This window comes from Struthio camelus, chromosome 13, assembly GCF_040807025.1.
Source record: "Struthio camelus isolate bStrCam1 chromosome 13, bStrCam1.hap1, whole genome shotgun sequence".
Classification (NCBI taxonomy): Eukaryota; Metazoa; Chordata; class Aves; order Struthioniformes; family Struthionidae; genus Struthio; species Struthio camelus.
The window spans coordinates 13,386,887-13,404,465 of record NC_090954.1 but is presented as its reverse complement, the minus strand read 5'-3'; the positions used below and the strand labels follow the sequence as shown (position 1 = coordinate 13,404,465).

General features: G+C 68.8%; 1 protein-coding gene across 1 annotated transcript; it reads left to right on the top strand.

The window, feature by feature from the left end:
- Window positions 1-14,206: 14,206 nt before the first annotated feature.
- GPX3 (glutathione peroxidase 3) lies at window positions 14,207-17,521 on the top strand. Its single transcript, XM_068959492.1, has 5 exons — window positions 14,207-14,413; window positions 15,590-15,743; window positions 15,903-16,020; window positions 16,389-16,488; window positions 16,593-17,521. The coding sequence occupies exons 1-5, from the start codon at window positions 14,327-14,329 to the stop codon at window positions 16,797-16,799; spliced, it is 666 nt and encodes a 221-aa protein (XP_068815593.1). The 5' UTR covers window positions 14,207-14,326; the 3' UTR covers window positions 16,800-17,521.
- Window positions 17,522-17,579: the final 58 nt, after the last annotated feature.

Below are 17,579 nucleotides of genomic sequence, written 5' to 3'. Positions count from 1 at the left end.
CGCGGCCGGGGGCAGCGCTGCCCCGCGCGCCGGGCCGAAGGCCGGCATCCTTCTGCTCCCGCCTTTTCGCTTTCTTTCCTTCCCCTCCCAAAGAGAGGCTGCGTCTCTGCCTTTTGCCTGACGCCCCCCGCGCTGCTTTCCCGTCCCCGGTTTGAGCCCGCTGCGGCGCAGCCGGTGCGCAAGCGCCCGCCTGGTGCCCGGGCCCAGAGCCTTCCCGAGCCTCCGTTCAGATCCGCTGGGCTGGTGCCCACGTTCCCCTCTGGCCCCGCAAGGTGAGAAACTTTTCTTTATACCCCAAGGGCGATTTCACTTCTGTCTCATCACCACTGCAGCCAGGCGCGTGGCAAAGCAACGCCTCCACGGCAGGAGATGTGCAGAAAAAACGTAGTGTCTCCAGGTGCCGAGCTGCGCCCCGTGGCCACGGGGCAGAGTTGGCAGCAGTAGAGCCTCCCATTTTTGCTCTCAGAAACTCTGCCGAGCTCCTGCGCTGCCCGGCCCGCGGTGCCCTTCTCCGCTCTGGCCCCGCTCGCCTCAGTACGCCCGTCCCGGCGCCAGTCGCCTACCCAGCAGCTGCAGAGGAAACCGCCGGCCAGGAGCTTCCTTAACTGCGCACGATAAACAGCCCCGCGTGCTTTTATCCGACGGCAGCAGGCGCGGGGGGCACGCGGGGGCTGTGCCGCACCCTGCCCGAGCCACCGCGCCGGGTCAGCAGCCCCGAGCGGCCCCGGGGCCGGCGGCAGCAGCAGCGGCATGACTTGTTGCTGTTCAGAAAAAGCCGGAGGCAAAGCAAGTCGCTCGACGTGGCCTCCGGCAGCGCGAGGCCCCTCGGCCCGGCGGCACCGCTGGGCACGCGCCTGCTGCGGCGGGGGCAGCCGCGCTCCTGCTCCGAGCTGAGCCCGCGGCTCCGGAGGGCACCCAAGGCCCTGCCAAGTATTTCGGGTTGCTCGCTCCTCTCCCAGTCCCGGTGCTGTCTCGGAGCTGGCAGCCTCGAGCTCAGGATCAGCCAGGCCCGTGCCGCGGGGCGAGAGCTGTGGCCGCACAGACCGCGGTGCTGGAGCCGCCAGGGGCCCCGTGCCAGGGCGGGAGAGCCCCGGCGCGGCTCTCCTGCTTTTGGCCCTCGCCGTGCCCCGTCTAACCTTGGCGGCTGCTGTTGCTTGCCGCAGCCGTCCGAGCGTTAGCCGCAGCCGGACCGGAGCAGGGGCCGCGTCCCCTGCAGAGCCTCTCCCGGCGGGCACCGATCCAGGTGGGTGCTGGTACTCAGCCCCGCAGCGTGACGGTGGAGGGGAGCGGAGCAGCCGAACACGCAGATCTGCTGTCGTCCAGGGCGCGAAACTCCTCAACTCCGCCGCGGGCCCCTTATCCCTGCCATCGGCCAGGGGGCCCGTGCCGCGAAGCGCGGGCTCCGCGGGTGCTCGGCGCTGCACATCCGTCAGACACGTGCCAACGCCGTGTCTTGCCAACACTTGCGCCCCTGGGCGCCCTCCAGGCCCTGCGGCAGAGCACGGCGCTCTGCTATGTGCCACCTTAGCAGACTTCCCCGCTTGAATCCCAAGATCTGGGTCAGGGAAAAACACTTTCCGGGCCAGGGTCAGGAGGCTGCAGTTTTGCTTCAGCCCCCCAGGCCCCCATCCTCGCTCCTTAGGGACACAAACACAACAGGAAAATAAACATTCAGAGCATCACAACTTGTTGTTGATGCTGCGTGCCGGGGTCTGGGGCTCGTCCGGAATAGATGCTACTTTCTTTGCCCTTTAGCGTTGCCCGGCGGAGTGGAATATTCCACCGGGAGCGGAAACAGCCTTTCCCGCATGAGCGGCCGAGGCTGCAGCCTCCCCAGGGATGCTCCCTGCCGATTCCTCTGTAGAAGAAACCTGCCCCGAAGCTCTGGAAGTGCTGGGTGGTGCCTCGCTGCTGCCAACGCTGGGATTTTGTAGAGGTTCTCAGTGGTTTTGGTATTCTCTTGCCCCAGGCCTCTGAGGCAAGTGGATGCACGTGAGCCTCCTCTTTTGTCTGTTAGGAAAGAGGGAGAGTGGCGATGAAGAGGAGCCTGGAAACAGAGCCCAGGGGAGCCGCAGAGCAGACGGCAGGGGGAAAAAAGCCCTTTATTAAACTGTTAAACCCTGAAATGTCCCTTGGCGTGTCCTTCCGCCCCATGGAGCCGGCTACAACACCTGAGCCCCTCCAGCTTAGCCCAGCACGGGTGGCCTCCTGCCCGAGTTCGTGGTCCCCATTCGCGGCCACAGCGCAGCCTCCCCTGCCAGGTTCCCGGTCCCCGTCCCCGGCAGTGGCGTGGCCCCCGTGGCCAGCTCAGCCTGCCCCTGGGCTGCCCCAGCGGACAGGGCTCAACAGGCTGGAGCAGAGCCTGCCCTGGCTTCATCCTGGCACGAAGCCTGGCCTCCTTCCTTTCCTTGCTTCATTCCTTCTTTTTTCCTCTCCCTTCTTTCCTTGCTCCCTTTCCTTCTTTCCTTTCCTTCCTTCCCTTCCTCCCTCTCTTTTTTCTTGTCTTCCTCCTTTCCTCCCTTCCTTCTCCCTTCCCTTCTCCCTTCCCCCCTTTCCCTTCCCCCCTTTTCCCTTCCCGCTTCTTTCCACCTCTCTCTTCCTCCTTTATCCTTTCCCTCTTTTTCTCTCCTTTCCCTCTCCCCCTTTCCCTTACGCTTTTTCTTTTCCCCCTTTTCCCCCTTCCTTTCTTCCCCACCGCTTTTCTTTCCCCAAAGCGCACCACGGGGAGCGCCCCCCCGGCCCGGGGCCCCGCGGCGGAGCGCGGCCGGGGCCGAGGAGGGGACGGCGGGCGCCGGGGCGGAGCTGGGCACCGGGGGCGGCCTCCCTCCGCCTCCGACCCGCCTCCCTCCGGCGGCGCCGAAACCCCGCGGCTCGGGCGAGCGCCGCGCTGGTGCGGGAGAGGGGGCTGCGCCGCTCCGGCTCGGCCCGGCTCGGCCCGGCTCGGCCCGGCTCGGCTCCGCTCGGCTCCGCTCGGCCCGGGGCCGCCGCCCCGCTGCCCGCTCTCGCCCGTTTCCAGGTCCGCCTCCGTCCGTCCCGCCGAGCTCCGCCGCCTCCCGGTGTCGTCGCGCCGCGGCGGCTCCCCGCGGCCCCGCTCCGCCCCTCCGCAGCCCCCAGGACCAGCGGCGCGTCCGGGCAGAGGTTTCTCTCCGCTCCCCCGCCGGGGGCTCGGTTCCGCGCTTCCGCGTGCCCGCACCGCCCCGGCCGCCTCCTGCCGCCCCGAGCCAGAAAACGCTCCGAGTCCCCGTCCCCGGGGAGATCGGCAGCTCCTGCCTCCCCTTTCGGGCTGCTGGGCACGTCGGGGCCGCCCTGCTGTAGCAAGGATGCTTGTTCCCCTCGCCGGAGGAGAGGGACAGGGTGAAAGGGAGGGAGGATGAGGGGAAAAGAGCACTTCGCGGCGCCGGCGGGGAGCAGCCAGTTCGTTAAGTTCCTGGATTGCTGCCTGGGTGGGCAGGAGGTGGGGAGAGACGGAGGAGCCAGCAGCCGAGGGCTTCCTCCCTCGCCCGCCGCGTTTCGGAGACCGAGGGAGCGGACCAACCTTGCTAACGGCACTGCAAAAACTAAGTCCTGCCCTGGTTTTCCAGCCGGGGACCAGCCCTAACGCTGACACAGGCCAGGGGGCTGAGGGACTTGTGCAGGACACGGCACCCGCTCGGGCTGCACTCAGCTCCACGTAGCGTCGCTCCCTGCCGTGGCCCTCCCGTCTCTCCCAGCGTCCGCAGGCACGCGAGAGAGAGCTGGGCTCCGGCTCCTGCTGCCTTCACCTGGCGCGTCGGTCAGGCTTCAGCAGGAGGGCAGGTTCCCCTGCGACGGCTCCTGGCGTCCCCTGGGCTGGGGCTCAGCTGCCGGATGCCGCTGCTGCATGCTGTGTCCCGCAGGCCCCGGGGCAGGAAAGCTCGCTCGCAGCCCGGCTACCGCAAACGCTGGCTTGTGCAAGCTTCAACACGGCTGAAACAGTGTGGTCTGTTAAGGCACGGGCAGAAATCGCCTAGGGCTTTGGGGAGCAGCTTTCAATGAACTGAAGGTGCATCCGTGGCAGGGAAGGGAGAGGCTGCTCTGTCTCATCCGCAGCTGAGACTTCGGCACTGACCCAGGCTTGACTCCAGAAGCACCAGAGCATCTCTGCTCTGTTGCCTGGCTCAGCTGGGGTGTCCCCAGGGCCTGTGGTCACTGCCCACCTGGGACAGTGGAGCCAAGGGCATCCCTGTGGGAGCAGGAACAGCACGGCCTAGCGCTCCCCGCCGCCGCTGCATGCCCTTGGTCATGTCACTTTGCTTCTCCGGCCAAATTGCTCAGCTGTATCCGCTGCCCAGAAAATCTGCAGCTCGGCCAGGCAGTCTTTCTTCACACGGGTTTTTCAGGTGCTGCCAGGGCAGCACTTTGCAGCTGGGCCCAGTGCGGCTCTGGGCAGGGACTGTACCCTCCTCCCCCAGCCCAGCCCAGCCCAGCCCAGCCATCCTGGTGCTGCAGGGACGGCTGCAACCACTGCTGAAACCTGCCTGTGAGCTCCTTCCTGAGCAGGCCTGGCCCTGCCGGCAGCACGGGGCTGCTCCCTCTTGCAGACACCCCCCAGCCATCAGCCCAGGCTCCCGCGGCGGGCAGCCCTTCACCGACGACGAGCACCCAGCCTGGCCTGGGGCAGCTCGTGGGGAAGGTGCTGGCCTCGCTTTTCCCTTTGCTAATGGGTGAAGCCCCCAGCGGTCTCCCTCAGCTTGTCTGCAAGACACAGATGGTGGGATCACAGCCCATGGGTGCTCCTGCCTCACTCCGAGCCCTGCGGGACCCCACAGCCCCTGGACGAGGAGCCCCAGCCCAGGCGGGGAGGGCGGCCCGGCCGTGCTGGAGGGGCCCGAGGGAGGGCTGGAGGGAAGGCAGAGCCAGCGATGCCCCTCTCCCCAGCATGTTGTCCCCAAGCGCTGCTGGTAATTGCGCCGCTGATGCCGTGACTCAGCGAGGGCCGCTGGGGGGGAGTGAGAGCGCCCGGGCCGAGGGAGGGTCTGGCTGTGCCATCCATCCCACCTGAATCTGAGACCCGAGAAAGCTCGTGCCATGGGCTGTGCAGGGAAGCTGTGGTTCTCCAAAGAGCTGCCCGAAGCGGCTCTTCTGGGTGATTTGAACCCTGAACATCCCTCGGCTCCCCGGACACCCCGGAGGCCTGGCTGCGTGCCGGGATCGAAGGCACCATGCTGCTGGCGAGCCGTGGCGGTTTCCCTGCCGAATGACCCGCTCGCGAGCCACTGACCAGCACGAAGCCTGGTCCTGGCTTCCCTTCATCACCTCCCTTACTAGCAGCAGCAGTTAGCAGGGAACGTTTTTCCCTTGGCTTTTATCCAGCCGCCTCAAAGCACGTTATAAATCTCAGGTCTTCTCACCCGAGCTTTTAGCTGAGGCCCTTTGCTCTCGAAGGAGCTGAGGCTGGGTGCAGCCGCAGCGTTTCCTGGCAGGAGGTCTGCGGCAACGGGACACCTTCCCAGCGACGGGGGAGAAGCCCCGTGGCAGGGACGGGGCGCTGGGAGGCTGCTTCGTCCCTCTCCAGGGAAATTTCTCCTCCCCGACAGTGGGTTTAAACCAAGCAGGTTTAAGACTGGGTCGTGGGACAGCGCTGAGCCGTCCTGAACAGCAAGAGGGAAAGGGATGGCCGAGGTGGTCCGTCCAGCGGACTGGGGTAGCGGGTGGATGAAGGTGAGGAGGAGGAGGGGGCTGAAGCGGGCAGCCGGGAGAGAGCAGCTGTGCTTTTGGCAGAAAGGGCGAGAAGCACGGAGGGTGACGGGGCGGTTTGTGGCCCCGCGGCTGCGTGCGGCATGCAGGGGGTGTGCGGGCAGGCGGGCGAGGAGGGGGCCACCGTATCACCCGCTCCACATCTCCCCTGCAGGATGGACCTCCCCGGCCCCGCGGGCCCCGCCGCCACCCTCCCCACGCACATTCTGGACATCTGGGTCATCGTCCTCATCATCCTGGCCACCATCCTCGTCATGACGGCCTTGGTGCTCTGCCCGGCCACGGCGGTCATCATCTACCGGGTGCGGACTCACCCCACACGCAACGGGATCGTCTGAGCGCGAGAGGCAGCGAGGGACCGCGGCTGGGACGCCCCGCGCCAGCCTGACCCCGCAGAGCCCGCCTGCGGAGAGAGCGGGGCAGGAGCGGTCCAGCGCCCGGGATGCCTGCCCCGCGCCAGGCGAACCGCCGCCTCGGATTTGTCCCGTGAGCTGGCGGGGAGGCTGCGCGCCGGGCGGGAACCGTGCGGCTCCGCGGAGCGAGGGCCCCGCAGGGGACTTCCAAGGGGAACGGCTCGCTCCCGCGAGCAGGTGGGCCGCTCTCTCCTTCGCTGGCGACCCGTCCCCCTGTAGCTGGGTTGTCCCCGCTCTGTGTCCCTGCCTGGCTTCGGCAGATGAGAACAAGGAGCGTAAATGCCTGGCAAAGTAATTTCTTTGTAGGAATCCCAGCTGCTGGGGTGGTGGGGAAAGAAGGGTCAAGCCAAGACAGCTAGGGCTTCTGGTTGTGCATTTAGAGACTGTGCCAAAAGTATGGGTGAAAGAGCCTGCCCTGGCTCAGAAACACAGCTGGTTCCAGCTTTCCTACATAGCAGATACCTGCTGAAGTTATCGGGAAGCCTTGCAAGGCACCTGGTTCCTTCGGCCTCGTGAGGGAGAGGAGCGCGGGCAGCTCCCAGACCTCCTCCGAGCCTGCCAGCGCGTCGGCTGCCTTCGGTGCTCCCGCAGCCCGCGAGGGCCCACGCCGCTTGCCCGGCACCCTGGCCCTGGGACGCTCCCGCCCTTCAGCTGAAATCACCCCGTGGGGCAGGCTCCAGTGCTGTTTTGCGCGGGGGCCGTGGGGCTGTGCCCCCTCGCCTCCCCTTCCCGCTGCCCGGCGCCGGAGGAGGGGAGCTGCTGCGCAGGCAAGTGGGGCGAGGGGCCTTCTAGCCCCGGCGCTGGCAGGGACCCGGTAGGCTCTAAGACTGTCCCATGCTATGAAATAAATGGATTTTATTCTCATGAGCGTGTCGTGCGGTCGTGTCCATGCTGCGGATGGTGCCTGGAACCCCGCGCACGGGACGTAGGAGACCTCGCACCCTCTTCCGGAGGTGGCCCGTGCGCTGACCTCCTCCACCGCCTTGGCTCGAGGGCCCCTGCGGTCCTGCCCTGCCTTTGAGCCTTCGGCCAGGAGCCGGCTCCCGTGGTCCGCGGCCTCTTCCCCCGCCCGCCCGCCCGCCCGCCCGCGGGAGAAACAACCCCCACTGTAGGTGTGAGAGCGGCAGCGGCACCGAGGGAGCAAGCGGGAAGGCTGCCGGTCCCCCGCGGCTCTCGCGCGGAGGCAGGCGGCGCGCGTCGGGCGCGGGGCTGCTCTCGCCGTCGGGCGCCGGCGCCGCTCTGCCCGCGGGAGCAGGAGACTAGCGGCGTGCGGCAGGAGACTAGCGGGCGAAGCAGCGTCCTTGTGAGTCAGCCCGAGAAGGGCGGTGAGTAATGAGCTGAATCAGGCTGGGATGCGGGAGACGCTACGGTGACGCTGGTGGGAAGCTGTTGCCGTGTAAAGTCCGTTTCCTCTGCTGAGAGCGGTCATCAGCCCTGCTTTGGAGAAAGCCCCGTGCCCCAGAAACAGCTAAATCCGTCCACGCGCAGCTTGATTAAGGAAAGCACGCATCGGGTTCGCTTTTGGCGGCGGGGTCAGGAGGGGCGGGAGGGGGCAGCGATTCCCAGGGAAGCAGGAACGTGCTGTTCCGGAAACGGCTCCCTCCCCGGGGAGCATGCGGCCGCCCAAAATTTCCAGTGCCCAGGAAACGCTTGTTTCCTGCCCGCAGAGCCCAGGGCCGTGGCGGCGCGGACCCCGCGCCGCTGCCAGCCCCGGGCTGCCCGGAAAGCTGCCGCCCCCGGGAGCGGGTCTCCGTGCTGGGCTGGGCGAGGGACGCGGCTCCCCGCAGAAGGGAGCGGACCCGTATTCCTCGCCCAGCGTGGACACACGCTTCTGTTTCGAGCTGTCGTATTTCTCTCCCCTGCAGTTGCAGGACTTGAGGCAAATAACCGGAATACTTTTTCCTGTGTTCCTCCTCCCTGGTGCGTCACCGCAGCTGCAGTCGATTACGGCTCGGCGAGGTGAAAACGGCCTCGCTTCTGCCTTCCCTCTGCTCTCCCCCGCGTCCGCAGCACCCCGGCGTCCGTTCCCATCCCGGGGATGCCGACAGCCGCGGCCTTTCCTTACGCAAAGGCATGAAATTCCCAGGGATGGTGGGCGGCTGTTTGCCAGGACTGGAGCCGAGCGGCTTAGCTACGGGAGAGATAGGGAGGAAGCCACAAAAACGCGAGTGGTTTGAGAAGGAAGCTCGGTTTGGGGTAAGGCATTGCTGAGGAAAAGCAGCTCGGGGGTGCAAACCACCCCTCGTCCCTGCAGACCTCCCGTTTTTGCTGCTCCCGCCTCCCTGCGCCCGTTTATCGTGGCCAATGATGGGGGGGGGTGTCTAAGATTTCCTTCTGTGGTAGGAGTTTTCTGGGAAGTTTCAATCCTGTTGCAAATATTTCCAGGAAAGGCATTGCAAAGCACTGAAACGAAGAGCTTGTTAACAAAAAACAGAACAAAGTGGCAGTAGAGGGGACAGCAAGGAAAATCGGGACATTTTTAAAGCATGACAATGGGGGATTAAATGTACACTGATTTACATGGCAGAGTTGGCAGTTCCTCCTCCATCCCCCTTCCAAGACTGAATAAGATAAGCAAATCCTCCCACGGCCTTTGCTGTGGTCACCAGAGTAGCACCAGAGGTCAAAGGCAGCATCTGCATGTGCCATTTTGCAGAAGAAAAACGCCGGCTGCAGTGGGGAGGGGAGCTGCGACGGGCGGGCACGGCGGCGAGCGGCGGCTGGCTGCGGGAGACAAGGTGATTCAGCATCTGCCTCCGCCAGCGCTCGCAGGTGCCCGAGCGCGTCAGGAAGAGGCTCCTGGCGCAAAGCTGCTCGAGCAACACATCTGCTCCTCCGGGGAGGCAGATGATCACATCCGAGGCGGTGAAGGTGCTGACGCAGGATGCTGTTTTTCAGCTCGTTTCTGAGCAGCGATGCGAGCCTCGCTTGGGCTGAAAGCGCCTGGCTCGTGCGCGGTATCGCTGCCAAGCGCCGGGGCCGCAGATGCTGCGGCTGCTCGGGAAGGCTGCAGGAAGCCTCAGAAGCAATCCCCCCATCCCGCCCTGCTAACGGTAACCTCGGCAGCCTGTCGCCGGGCTCCCCGGCGGTGCCCCAGCGCACCCCGAGGCGCCCAGGCGTCCTGCGACGCGAACCGCGCGCTCCCCAGCCCCAAAGCTCGCAGACAGCATGAGCGTGGTTTGGCTCCGGGAGGCAAACGGCCACGCACCCCAGGCACCCGCGTCTCTGGCAGCTGAGACCGGGAGCAATTCGCTTCGTGTTTTAGAAAGGCAGAGAAAAATCTCCCGTGGGTCAGAGCCCTCTTTTTCATGAATCAGAGCCGCCTTTATTGTGCCGGCAATGGCTTTCCCCCACGCCTGGGCACGGCAGCTGCTGAGGATGCTCGGGCCCCCACGGGGGCCCTCGCTCGCCTGCCCGGGCCCCGGGGCGCGGAGGGGGCGACAGAGGCCGGCGGCCGGGGTGCCGCACAGGGAGCCAGGAGCCGACCCCGGACATCTCGGCAGTGGAAGCGGCTGCAGAGGAAGCTTTGCTGGAGCAGCGGCGAGCACGGGGCCCAAACAAATGCCCGGCGGCCCAGAGCAGAGGCGACGGGCTCCCAAACCGCCCTCCGCAACCCCGGCTGCCATGCGGCCTCCGAGGCCGTGCTGCAAACAGGAAAGTCCTCATCTCCGACAGCCTCAGCCTTCCCCGGCCTCGGGGAAGAGCAAATCCCCCCCAGGGGACGGAGGAGCTGATGGGGCGACGAAGCCGGCGCAGGACCTGCGGGAGCGCAGGGGCTCCCTTGGGGACGGAGGCGAGGGCTGCGCAGCTCCGCGGGCAGCGCCAGGGCCCCATTAAGCCTCTGCGAGATGAGGCCGGGAGGATCTGGCAGCTGGGTCTGGCAGAGAGGCGATTTGGCGGCTGCCCGGGGCCCTGGCGGTGCCCTGACGTCAGGGTCTGCTCGCCGCCAGCCTCAGCTCGCTCCTGGCAGGCCACCGGGGCCGGGAAGCGTCTGGAAGTCGTCAGGGACTGGCACCGCCGCGCTGCCGGGAAGATTTCTCCAGCGCTGGCACTGGCTAGAGCCCGTCCCAGGGCAGGTGGGTGACAACCCCGGCTCGTGTCGCTGGAGGGGCCGGGGGCAAAGGAGGAGCTGGGGAAACTGAGGCACGATGGGGGGCCGTCGTTGCACATCGCCTGGCTAACCGCTGCGCGTCCCCTCCGCCCCAGCGGCACGGGGCAGCGGGGAGCCGGTCCCTGCTGCAGGGGAGCCCCCGGGCGCGGGGCGGCGCCGAGGGCTGCCGCTGCGCCCGGGGGGGTCTCGGGCCCTGCCGGGGCCCCCGTGGGGCCGCTGGGCAGAAGCGCTGGCGGCAGCTCTCCTTCCCCGGGCACCGCTCGTCGCACCGGCGGCACCGGAGGCCGCCTGCAGCGAGCCGGCTCCACGTGAGCGCGTCGCACAGCCCAGCGCGCTGAAGCCGCCCCGGCGCCTCAGCCGCGCGCCCTGCCTGCTGCCGGCAACAGCCCACCCGCAGAGGCCCCCGCACGCCCCGGGGCGCTCCGGCCTCGGCAGGCGGCCACGCAGCGCTTGGCCCGGCCACGTCAGCCAGGTGACCCGCTGCCCCTGGGGACGTTCCCGTCCCTGCCCCGGCTGCGGTGCCCGGCAGCCCCGGCGTTTGCTGCGAAAGGCTCCCGCGGCGGCACGCGGCGCCAAGGGCGCTGGGGCCTCTCTCTCAGCTTGTTTTGCTTTCGCCTCCCGTCACGCAGCGAGAACAAAAGTTCAGAGGTTGCCCCGGGACTGACGCCGCGCCAGCGCCGCGTGCCCGGCGCCCGGGGAGCTGCAGGCACCGCAGGCTGGGGTGAGTGGCACGGCGCCCTGCGCCCGGCCAGCCAGCCTCGCGGAGGGCGCCCTTCCGGCCCTCCCGCCTCGCCGTGCTGCCCGGCAAGCCGCCGTGTCTCCCCCGCCCGGCTCCGCGGCCATCAGCATCCCAGTTTATCCTCGGTGTTTGGCCTTGGAAGCAGGCAGCCTCAGCGCTAAAGGAGCCAGCCGGGGGGGGGGAGGTGGCTCCAGCCTCCCCAAACCTCGGCCCCAGCTCTCCAGCCACCAAGGCAAGGATGTCCTCCCTGCGGCTGTTTCCCACTGCAGGTGCTCCCGTGCTGCGACCTGGCGGCACCGGGTGCCGCGGCGGGGGCTGAGCCTCCGGCACCCCGAGCACCCGCGTCGGCTCCCTGCTCCGCACCGGCGGGCTGTGGCGAAGCTGGCGTGCATGCTGCCGAACGAAGCTCTCAACTTCTGCTCCCTGCCGGGTCTCGGCTGTGTCGCCGGGGTGGGCGAGCGCAGCAGGGACACTGGGGCAAGGGGGCCCCAAGCCCCCTCGGACAGGCAGCCCCAAGCACGTGCGCCGGGGCGGGGGGTGTGGGTGCAGGCGTGTGCGCTGCCGGCTGTACGCCCCGCACACACCCCTTGCTTGCAGCGCCAGGCTTGCCCCGGCGGTGAGTCACCCCAAGCCACCGCCGGCGCGCGCACCTCGCCGCTCGCCGCCACGACCTTCCCGGTGCTCGCCGGGGCTCTGCGCCCGGCAGGCTGCTCCCGGCTCGGCTTCCTCCCCCGCCAGGGACCAGCTCTGGAGCGGATCCTGCGTTGCAGCCGCCCCGGTGCCCCTTCTGCACGGGCCAGCGCGGCCCTGAGATGACCGCGCTGGTGCCGTCACGGCGCTGAGCCCGGCTGTGCCCCGGCCCTCGCCGAGGAGGCTGCTGCCGGCAGCGCGGTGGCGCAGGCAGCGCGGGAGCGATGGGCTGCGGGAGCAGGCGCCGCTCGCCTCCCACGCCGAACGGCTGCCAAACATCTGCGGCGGGCAGCAGCCAGCTCGAGCCCCGACTGAAAAACAACCGAGGAGGGAGCTTTCTCCGGCGGTCAGTCCGTCCAGCCCTCCCGTCGTTTGGGGCAGGGGACGCTGGGCAGGGCTGGACGCTGCGCCGCCCCCGCTCCGCTCAGGCCTTTCCGGTCCTGCCGGAGGGGGGCAAACAGCCCCCTCCTGTGCCCAGGAAGCAGGATGCGGTGCTCGTCCCGGGGTCGGAGGGCGATCCCTCGCTTGCAGAGGGGCACAGCGAGCCCCGGGCAACCTCGAGGGACGAGGGGGCGGACCGGCACGAGCTGGCGCCGTGGCCGGCTCTGCCCGCTTGGCAGCTTGTGGGATGCTGCAGCAGCCGGCTCCCTGTGCGCGCGGGGGACGTTGGCGACCCGCAGCACTCCCCGCCCGAGCCGAGCTCAAAATCAAAGCGCAGCAGCTCGAGCCTTTCCCAGGACGGCGTGCTCCCTGCGCACCAGCAGCATGCCGCTGGCCCGGCGCTCGGCACCCGGCACACGGGGAGGAAGGTTGCTCGGAGCCGCCAGCGGCGCCTCCCAGGAGCTCGGCCGCGCTCCCCTTCCCTGGGGGCTCGTCTTGCGCGGGGGCAGCGGCCGGGGCAGCGCTGCGCCTTGGCGCAGCTGACTGCTTTCTAGCAAAGCCAGCTCCCGTGCTGGCACGAGCGGTCCGGCCTGGAAGCGCCCCGCGGAGCCGGCCCGGCCGAGCGCGCCCTGCCCCGGCGTGCGCTGGCGGCTCCCTGCTGCGCTCACCCGCTCTTCCCCTCCTGCTCCCTCGCTGCCCCGCGCCCCAGGCAGCCCCCCGCTCCCCCCGCTGCTTAATCCTGCTGTCAGGTCATCTTGAGGGATTTCAGCGGATTTGCACCTCGCCAGAGATGTTTCCCTTGGAGCCGGCCCAGCGTAAACATCGTGGTTCCCCGGGTATGCGTGCGGGGGCCTTGGAAGCAGCCGCCCCACGGGAGGAGCTCCCAGGGCGCCTACACGGCGGCCCCCACCCTGGGCGGCTGGCCCGGTGCTGCCCTGGGTGCCCAGCCAGGCCCCAGCCCTGCAGCCCCCTGCCGCCCCCCGCCGCCCCCCGCCGCCCCGGCAGCTCCTCCGGCGGCAGCCGCAGCGCAGCGCCGGAGCGCGGCGGAGCCGGGCGCGCAGCGGCGTCTGCAGGGCCCCAGGGCGCTCCTCGGTCTGCGAGCCGGCTTGCGGAGCCGTCGGCACGGGCAGAGGGTCGGGGCGACGCTCCACTGAGCTGCTGCCGGTCCCGGCCACGCAGCCGCCCCGGCGAGGCAGCGCGCCCCCCGGAGAGGACGCGGAGACGGTGTCGCCCCCTCCTCAGCTGCCTGCCCGCATTTGCAAAGAGCCCCGAACCACAGCCGGTGCTGCCCTCAGAGTCCCTCAAAGCTGAGGAAACCCGAGCCCAGCGCTGCGAGCTCGGCGGACCCCGGCCTGGCCTCCCCGGGGATGCTGATGAGGCTGTTTTGTTCCTAAGGCGGCTGCTTCCTGCATTCCTGCTGTCCGTGGCCGGAGCCCAGCGGGAGCCTGGGGACCAGCGCGAGCCAGCACAGGCCCTTGGCCGCCAACCAGAGCCCTCCCGGAGCCAAGCGGGGCGGACGTGCGGACAGAGGGCAGGAGCGGGGACAGTGTCACCCTCTGCCCTGCCCGGTTCCTCCATAGCCTGCACGGCATGTGTATCTATATATACAAAAAATGTATTTGAGTTCATAAGTAGCTAGTATACCCGCCAAGCAGCGCCACTGCCTGCTACTTCCCACCCTGCCTCCCCCTTTGGGGCTCCAGCCTTTGACCTGCTGACTTCTTCCAGCTGGGAAAGTCGCTCTTCCCCTTCCCGTCCCATCTGCCAGCCCTCTGCGGGGTTTATCCCCGCCGGCAGCCTGCAGCACCCCGAAAGCAACCCGTGCCTCGCTGGGGAGGCAGGCGGATGCCGACATGGCTGGGGCGATCCGGCAAGGCAGGGATAACAGCTTGGCACCTCTCCTTCGGTGCGCTTGTAACCTCCAAGACCGGGGACGCAGCTCCTGTAGCGCGTTGCATAAAACGGAGGCACGTGCCGCTTCCCCGGAGCCTTGTGCTCCCCGGGTGTCACCCGGCTCGCCCGGCTGCAGGTGCCAGCCCGGGGGCACCCCCGCCTGCCCCCGCCAAGCCCGTGGCCGGACCGCGCCGTGTCCGTCCCAGGGCCCACACGGTTAACAGCGCAGCCCTAATCCCTGCCTCCCGGCGATTGGTTCGGCGCGCTCAGCCCAGCCGCTATTTCTCTCCGCGGTCGGCTCGGAGGTGGCAGAAGGCGCTGGGTGAGGCAGAGCTCGCCTGAGCCGCTCGCGGAGGGTGCTCGCGCCCCACGCCCGGCCCGGCCATGGGGGGCTGGCCCCACGGCGCCTGGGTTTTGCCCTTGGTCTTGGCTGGGCTCGTCCAGCCGGGTCAGAGCCAGGAGAGGGAGAAGGTAAGAGGAGAGGAGCGTCTCCCGTGCGGGGTCCGGGCAGGGCCAGCCTGCGCGGCAGGGTGCTGCCGGGGGCGCCCCACGCCGGGCACCAGCCTCTGCCCGGGACGCGGCAGCGCAGCCCTCGCGCCGGCGGCCGGGCGCCCCGGTGCTGCCGCAGGGCTTGGTGCCACCTCTGTCCTGCTCGCCTGGACCCTGGGGGGGGGGGTGGAGGGGTGGTGGTTTCTGAGCCTGTTTGTGCAAAGGGGGAATTGCTTCCCCAGGGAAGGGGACAGAAGGAGGGAGAACCTCGTCCCCCGCAGCTGACCGATCGTCCCCGTTGGGCTCTCGTTCGACACGCAGCATCTGGGTGGGGGGGGGGGGGGTTGAGGGTGCTGGGGCCGCCCTGTTCCTCCGGCCCCCCTCGCACACCCTGCTGCCCCCAACCTCAGCTTGCCGGCCAGGGTCGGGGCGTCCCCGGACACCCTCCTGGCTTGCCCGAGGCAGAGCCCTGCACCCGGCCCGGCCGGCCCTGGCACAGCCGGAGCTCCCCGGCAGAGCCCCCACGCTCTTATCTCCTGCCAGCTCCCAAAATAGACCCTCCGTGGTGGCGCTTGAGCGACACCCAGGTCCTCCGAGGGGAACAGGAGACGGCTCCCCTCGGTTAACCCCCGCGCCGCTGCCGGCGGGGGGCTGCTTCGCCCCGCTCTCTCCCCGCGCGGCTCGCATCCGGCCCTGCTGCTGCCGTCGCCCGGGCCTGGCGCGGCCGCGACACCCCGAGCTGCTGTCGAGCGCCCGCCGGGGCGGCGGGTACCGCTCCCGAGCGCGCTGCCCGGCGGCAAACCCCGGCCCCGCGGCAGCCCCTTTGCAGGCGCCGCGCGCCGAGGGCCGGCGCCCGCGCGCCGCAGGCAGCCCCGGGGCCGTTCTGCTGGCCGCGTTTGCAGGCTCAGGCTCCTTCCCGGCCTTCCTGCCGTCGCGCGATCCTTGCTCGGCCCCGGCGTAAACACCGCCGCGCCGTGGCCCCGGGGCGGGCAGCCCCCTCGGCGGGGCGCACCCGCCTGCGCGTGGCCCCGAGCCCGCGGCCCGCGCTCGGCCCGCCGGAGCCCTGCCGCCCCTGGGCCACGGAGAGCGACCGCGGGAGCGGGCGGCCCCGGTTCCCCCTGCGCCTGCCCCACGGGACGCTCCTCGGGCCCTCGGCAGGTGAAATGCTACAACTCGGTGCAAGGCACCATCTACGACTACGGGGCCCTCACCATCGACGGGGACGAGTACATCCCCTTCAGGAAGTACGCGGGCAAGATGGTGCTCTTCGTCAACGTGGCCACCTACTGAGGGCTCACCCTGCAGTACCTGGGTAAGGGGACGGCCGCGGCCCGCGGCGGCCCGCTCCGGGGCTCTGCGGGCAGGGGGCACGCGGGGGCGCGCGGGCCCGGCCGGGGGGTCCCTTCGAGGGGGCTGGCGGGGCCGTGCCGACGGCACCGCTCACTGTGGTCCCGGCTGTGCTTGCGCGCAGAACTGAATGCACTACAAAATGAACTGGGGCCGTACGGGCTCGTCGTCCTGGGCTTCCCCTCCAACCAGTTCGGAAAGCAGGAACCCGGCCAGAACTCGGAGATCCTCCCGGCGCTGAAGTGAGTACCGCGGCCGGCTGGGACAGGGCCGAACGGCTGCGGCCAGCGCAGAAAACCAGGAGAGCCCCTGGTGCTGGCTGCGAGCCCGCGGCGAGGCTGGCTGGTCCCTGCGCAGAGCGGCGCGGGCCCAGCAGGGAGGCCGAGGGAGCCAGTCCCCACGGCCCACCTGGCCGCGGGCACCGCGAAAGCCCCCTGGCAGGCCGGGGCCGCAGCTCAGGGCGGCGCCTGATGGCACGCAGCTCCCCAGGTCCACGGGCAGCCTGGTGCAGCCGTTTCCTTCTGCCACCGCCTCCGCGCAGCGCGGAGGCAAGACTTGTCCTCTGCGCGACGCAGCCCGCGATGCAACGCGGTGGCCTCTCTTCTTGCAGATACGTCCGGCCCGGGGGTGGCTTTGTCCCAAATTTCCAGCTCTTCCAGAAAGGGGACGTGAACGGTGCCAAGGAGCAGAAGATCTACACGTACCTGAAGGTTCGTGCCCACAGCTGTGCCCCAGGGGAGCTGCGCCCCAGCGCTCGGTGGGCAGGCACTGGTTTTTGGGCGCAGGGGGGTACTGATGCTCGCGCTCGTTGCAGAACGCCTGTCCGCCGGTGGCGGAGGAGTTCGGGAACCCCAAGAACCTCTTCTGGGAGCCCCTGCGGAACCACGACATCAAGTGGAACTTCGAGAAGTTCCTGGTCGGCCCCAACGGGGTGCCCGTGATGCGCTGGTACCACCGGGCCAACATCGCCGTCGTGAAGAACGACATCATCAACTACATGAGGCAGCAACAGGCCCAGTAGAGGAGGCGGCCACCGGCGCAGGGTGGGGGTAGGCTGCTCCCTCCCACCCACACCCTCTGAGAACCGGCTCCTGATCGGCTGCTGCAAGGGCTGCTCCCCCCACCCTGCATGGTGAAAGCCGGCACCCTGGCTCCGTTCTGGACCAGTTTCGTAGTGAAACCACGTGGGAGACGCCCATTGCAGCAAGGCAAACACCAGTCCCTGCCCATTGCCCCATCACCACTCCAGTCTCTGGCATCACCTGGGGTCAGACGCTCACACTGGGGTGGGTTACGGGGTGGCAGAGATCCTAGCAAGGGGAGGGAAACATTTCCCAATAACACCACGTCCCATCTCCACCCACAACGGTGACATCTCCTCCAGGCCAAAAGCTTGGCTCCCCAAAATCCCGCCTCCGTGCCCCCCAGCTCCCTGTGGCAGGCACTCTCACTGTCCTGGCTTCGTGCACGTCTCTCCTGGTGTGCACATGGGCACGGGGGCCAGCTGCCTCAGACCCAGAAGACCACATCTCCATGAAGGCCAGGTCTGAAAGCCCCCGCCATGGGGTGGACCTGGCCCGAGCCTGCCCAGGCACGGAGCAGCTCTTCTAGTGCATTCAAGCTGCCCCGCAGTCCTGGACGCAGAGATGTGCTCCTCTCCTCCCCTGGAGGCAGCCAGCCCCCTCATGCTCCGGAAGCATCGACCTGCTGCTGTAGAAACACCAAATAAAGGCTCTGCAGACATGCAGCCCTGGTTCCTTGCGAGGGAGGGGAGGGGAGGGCAGAGGGGGCCCAGGCCAGC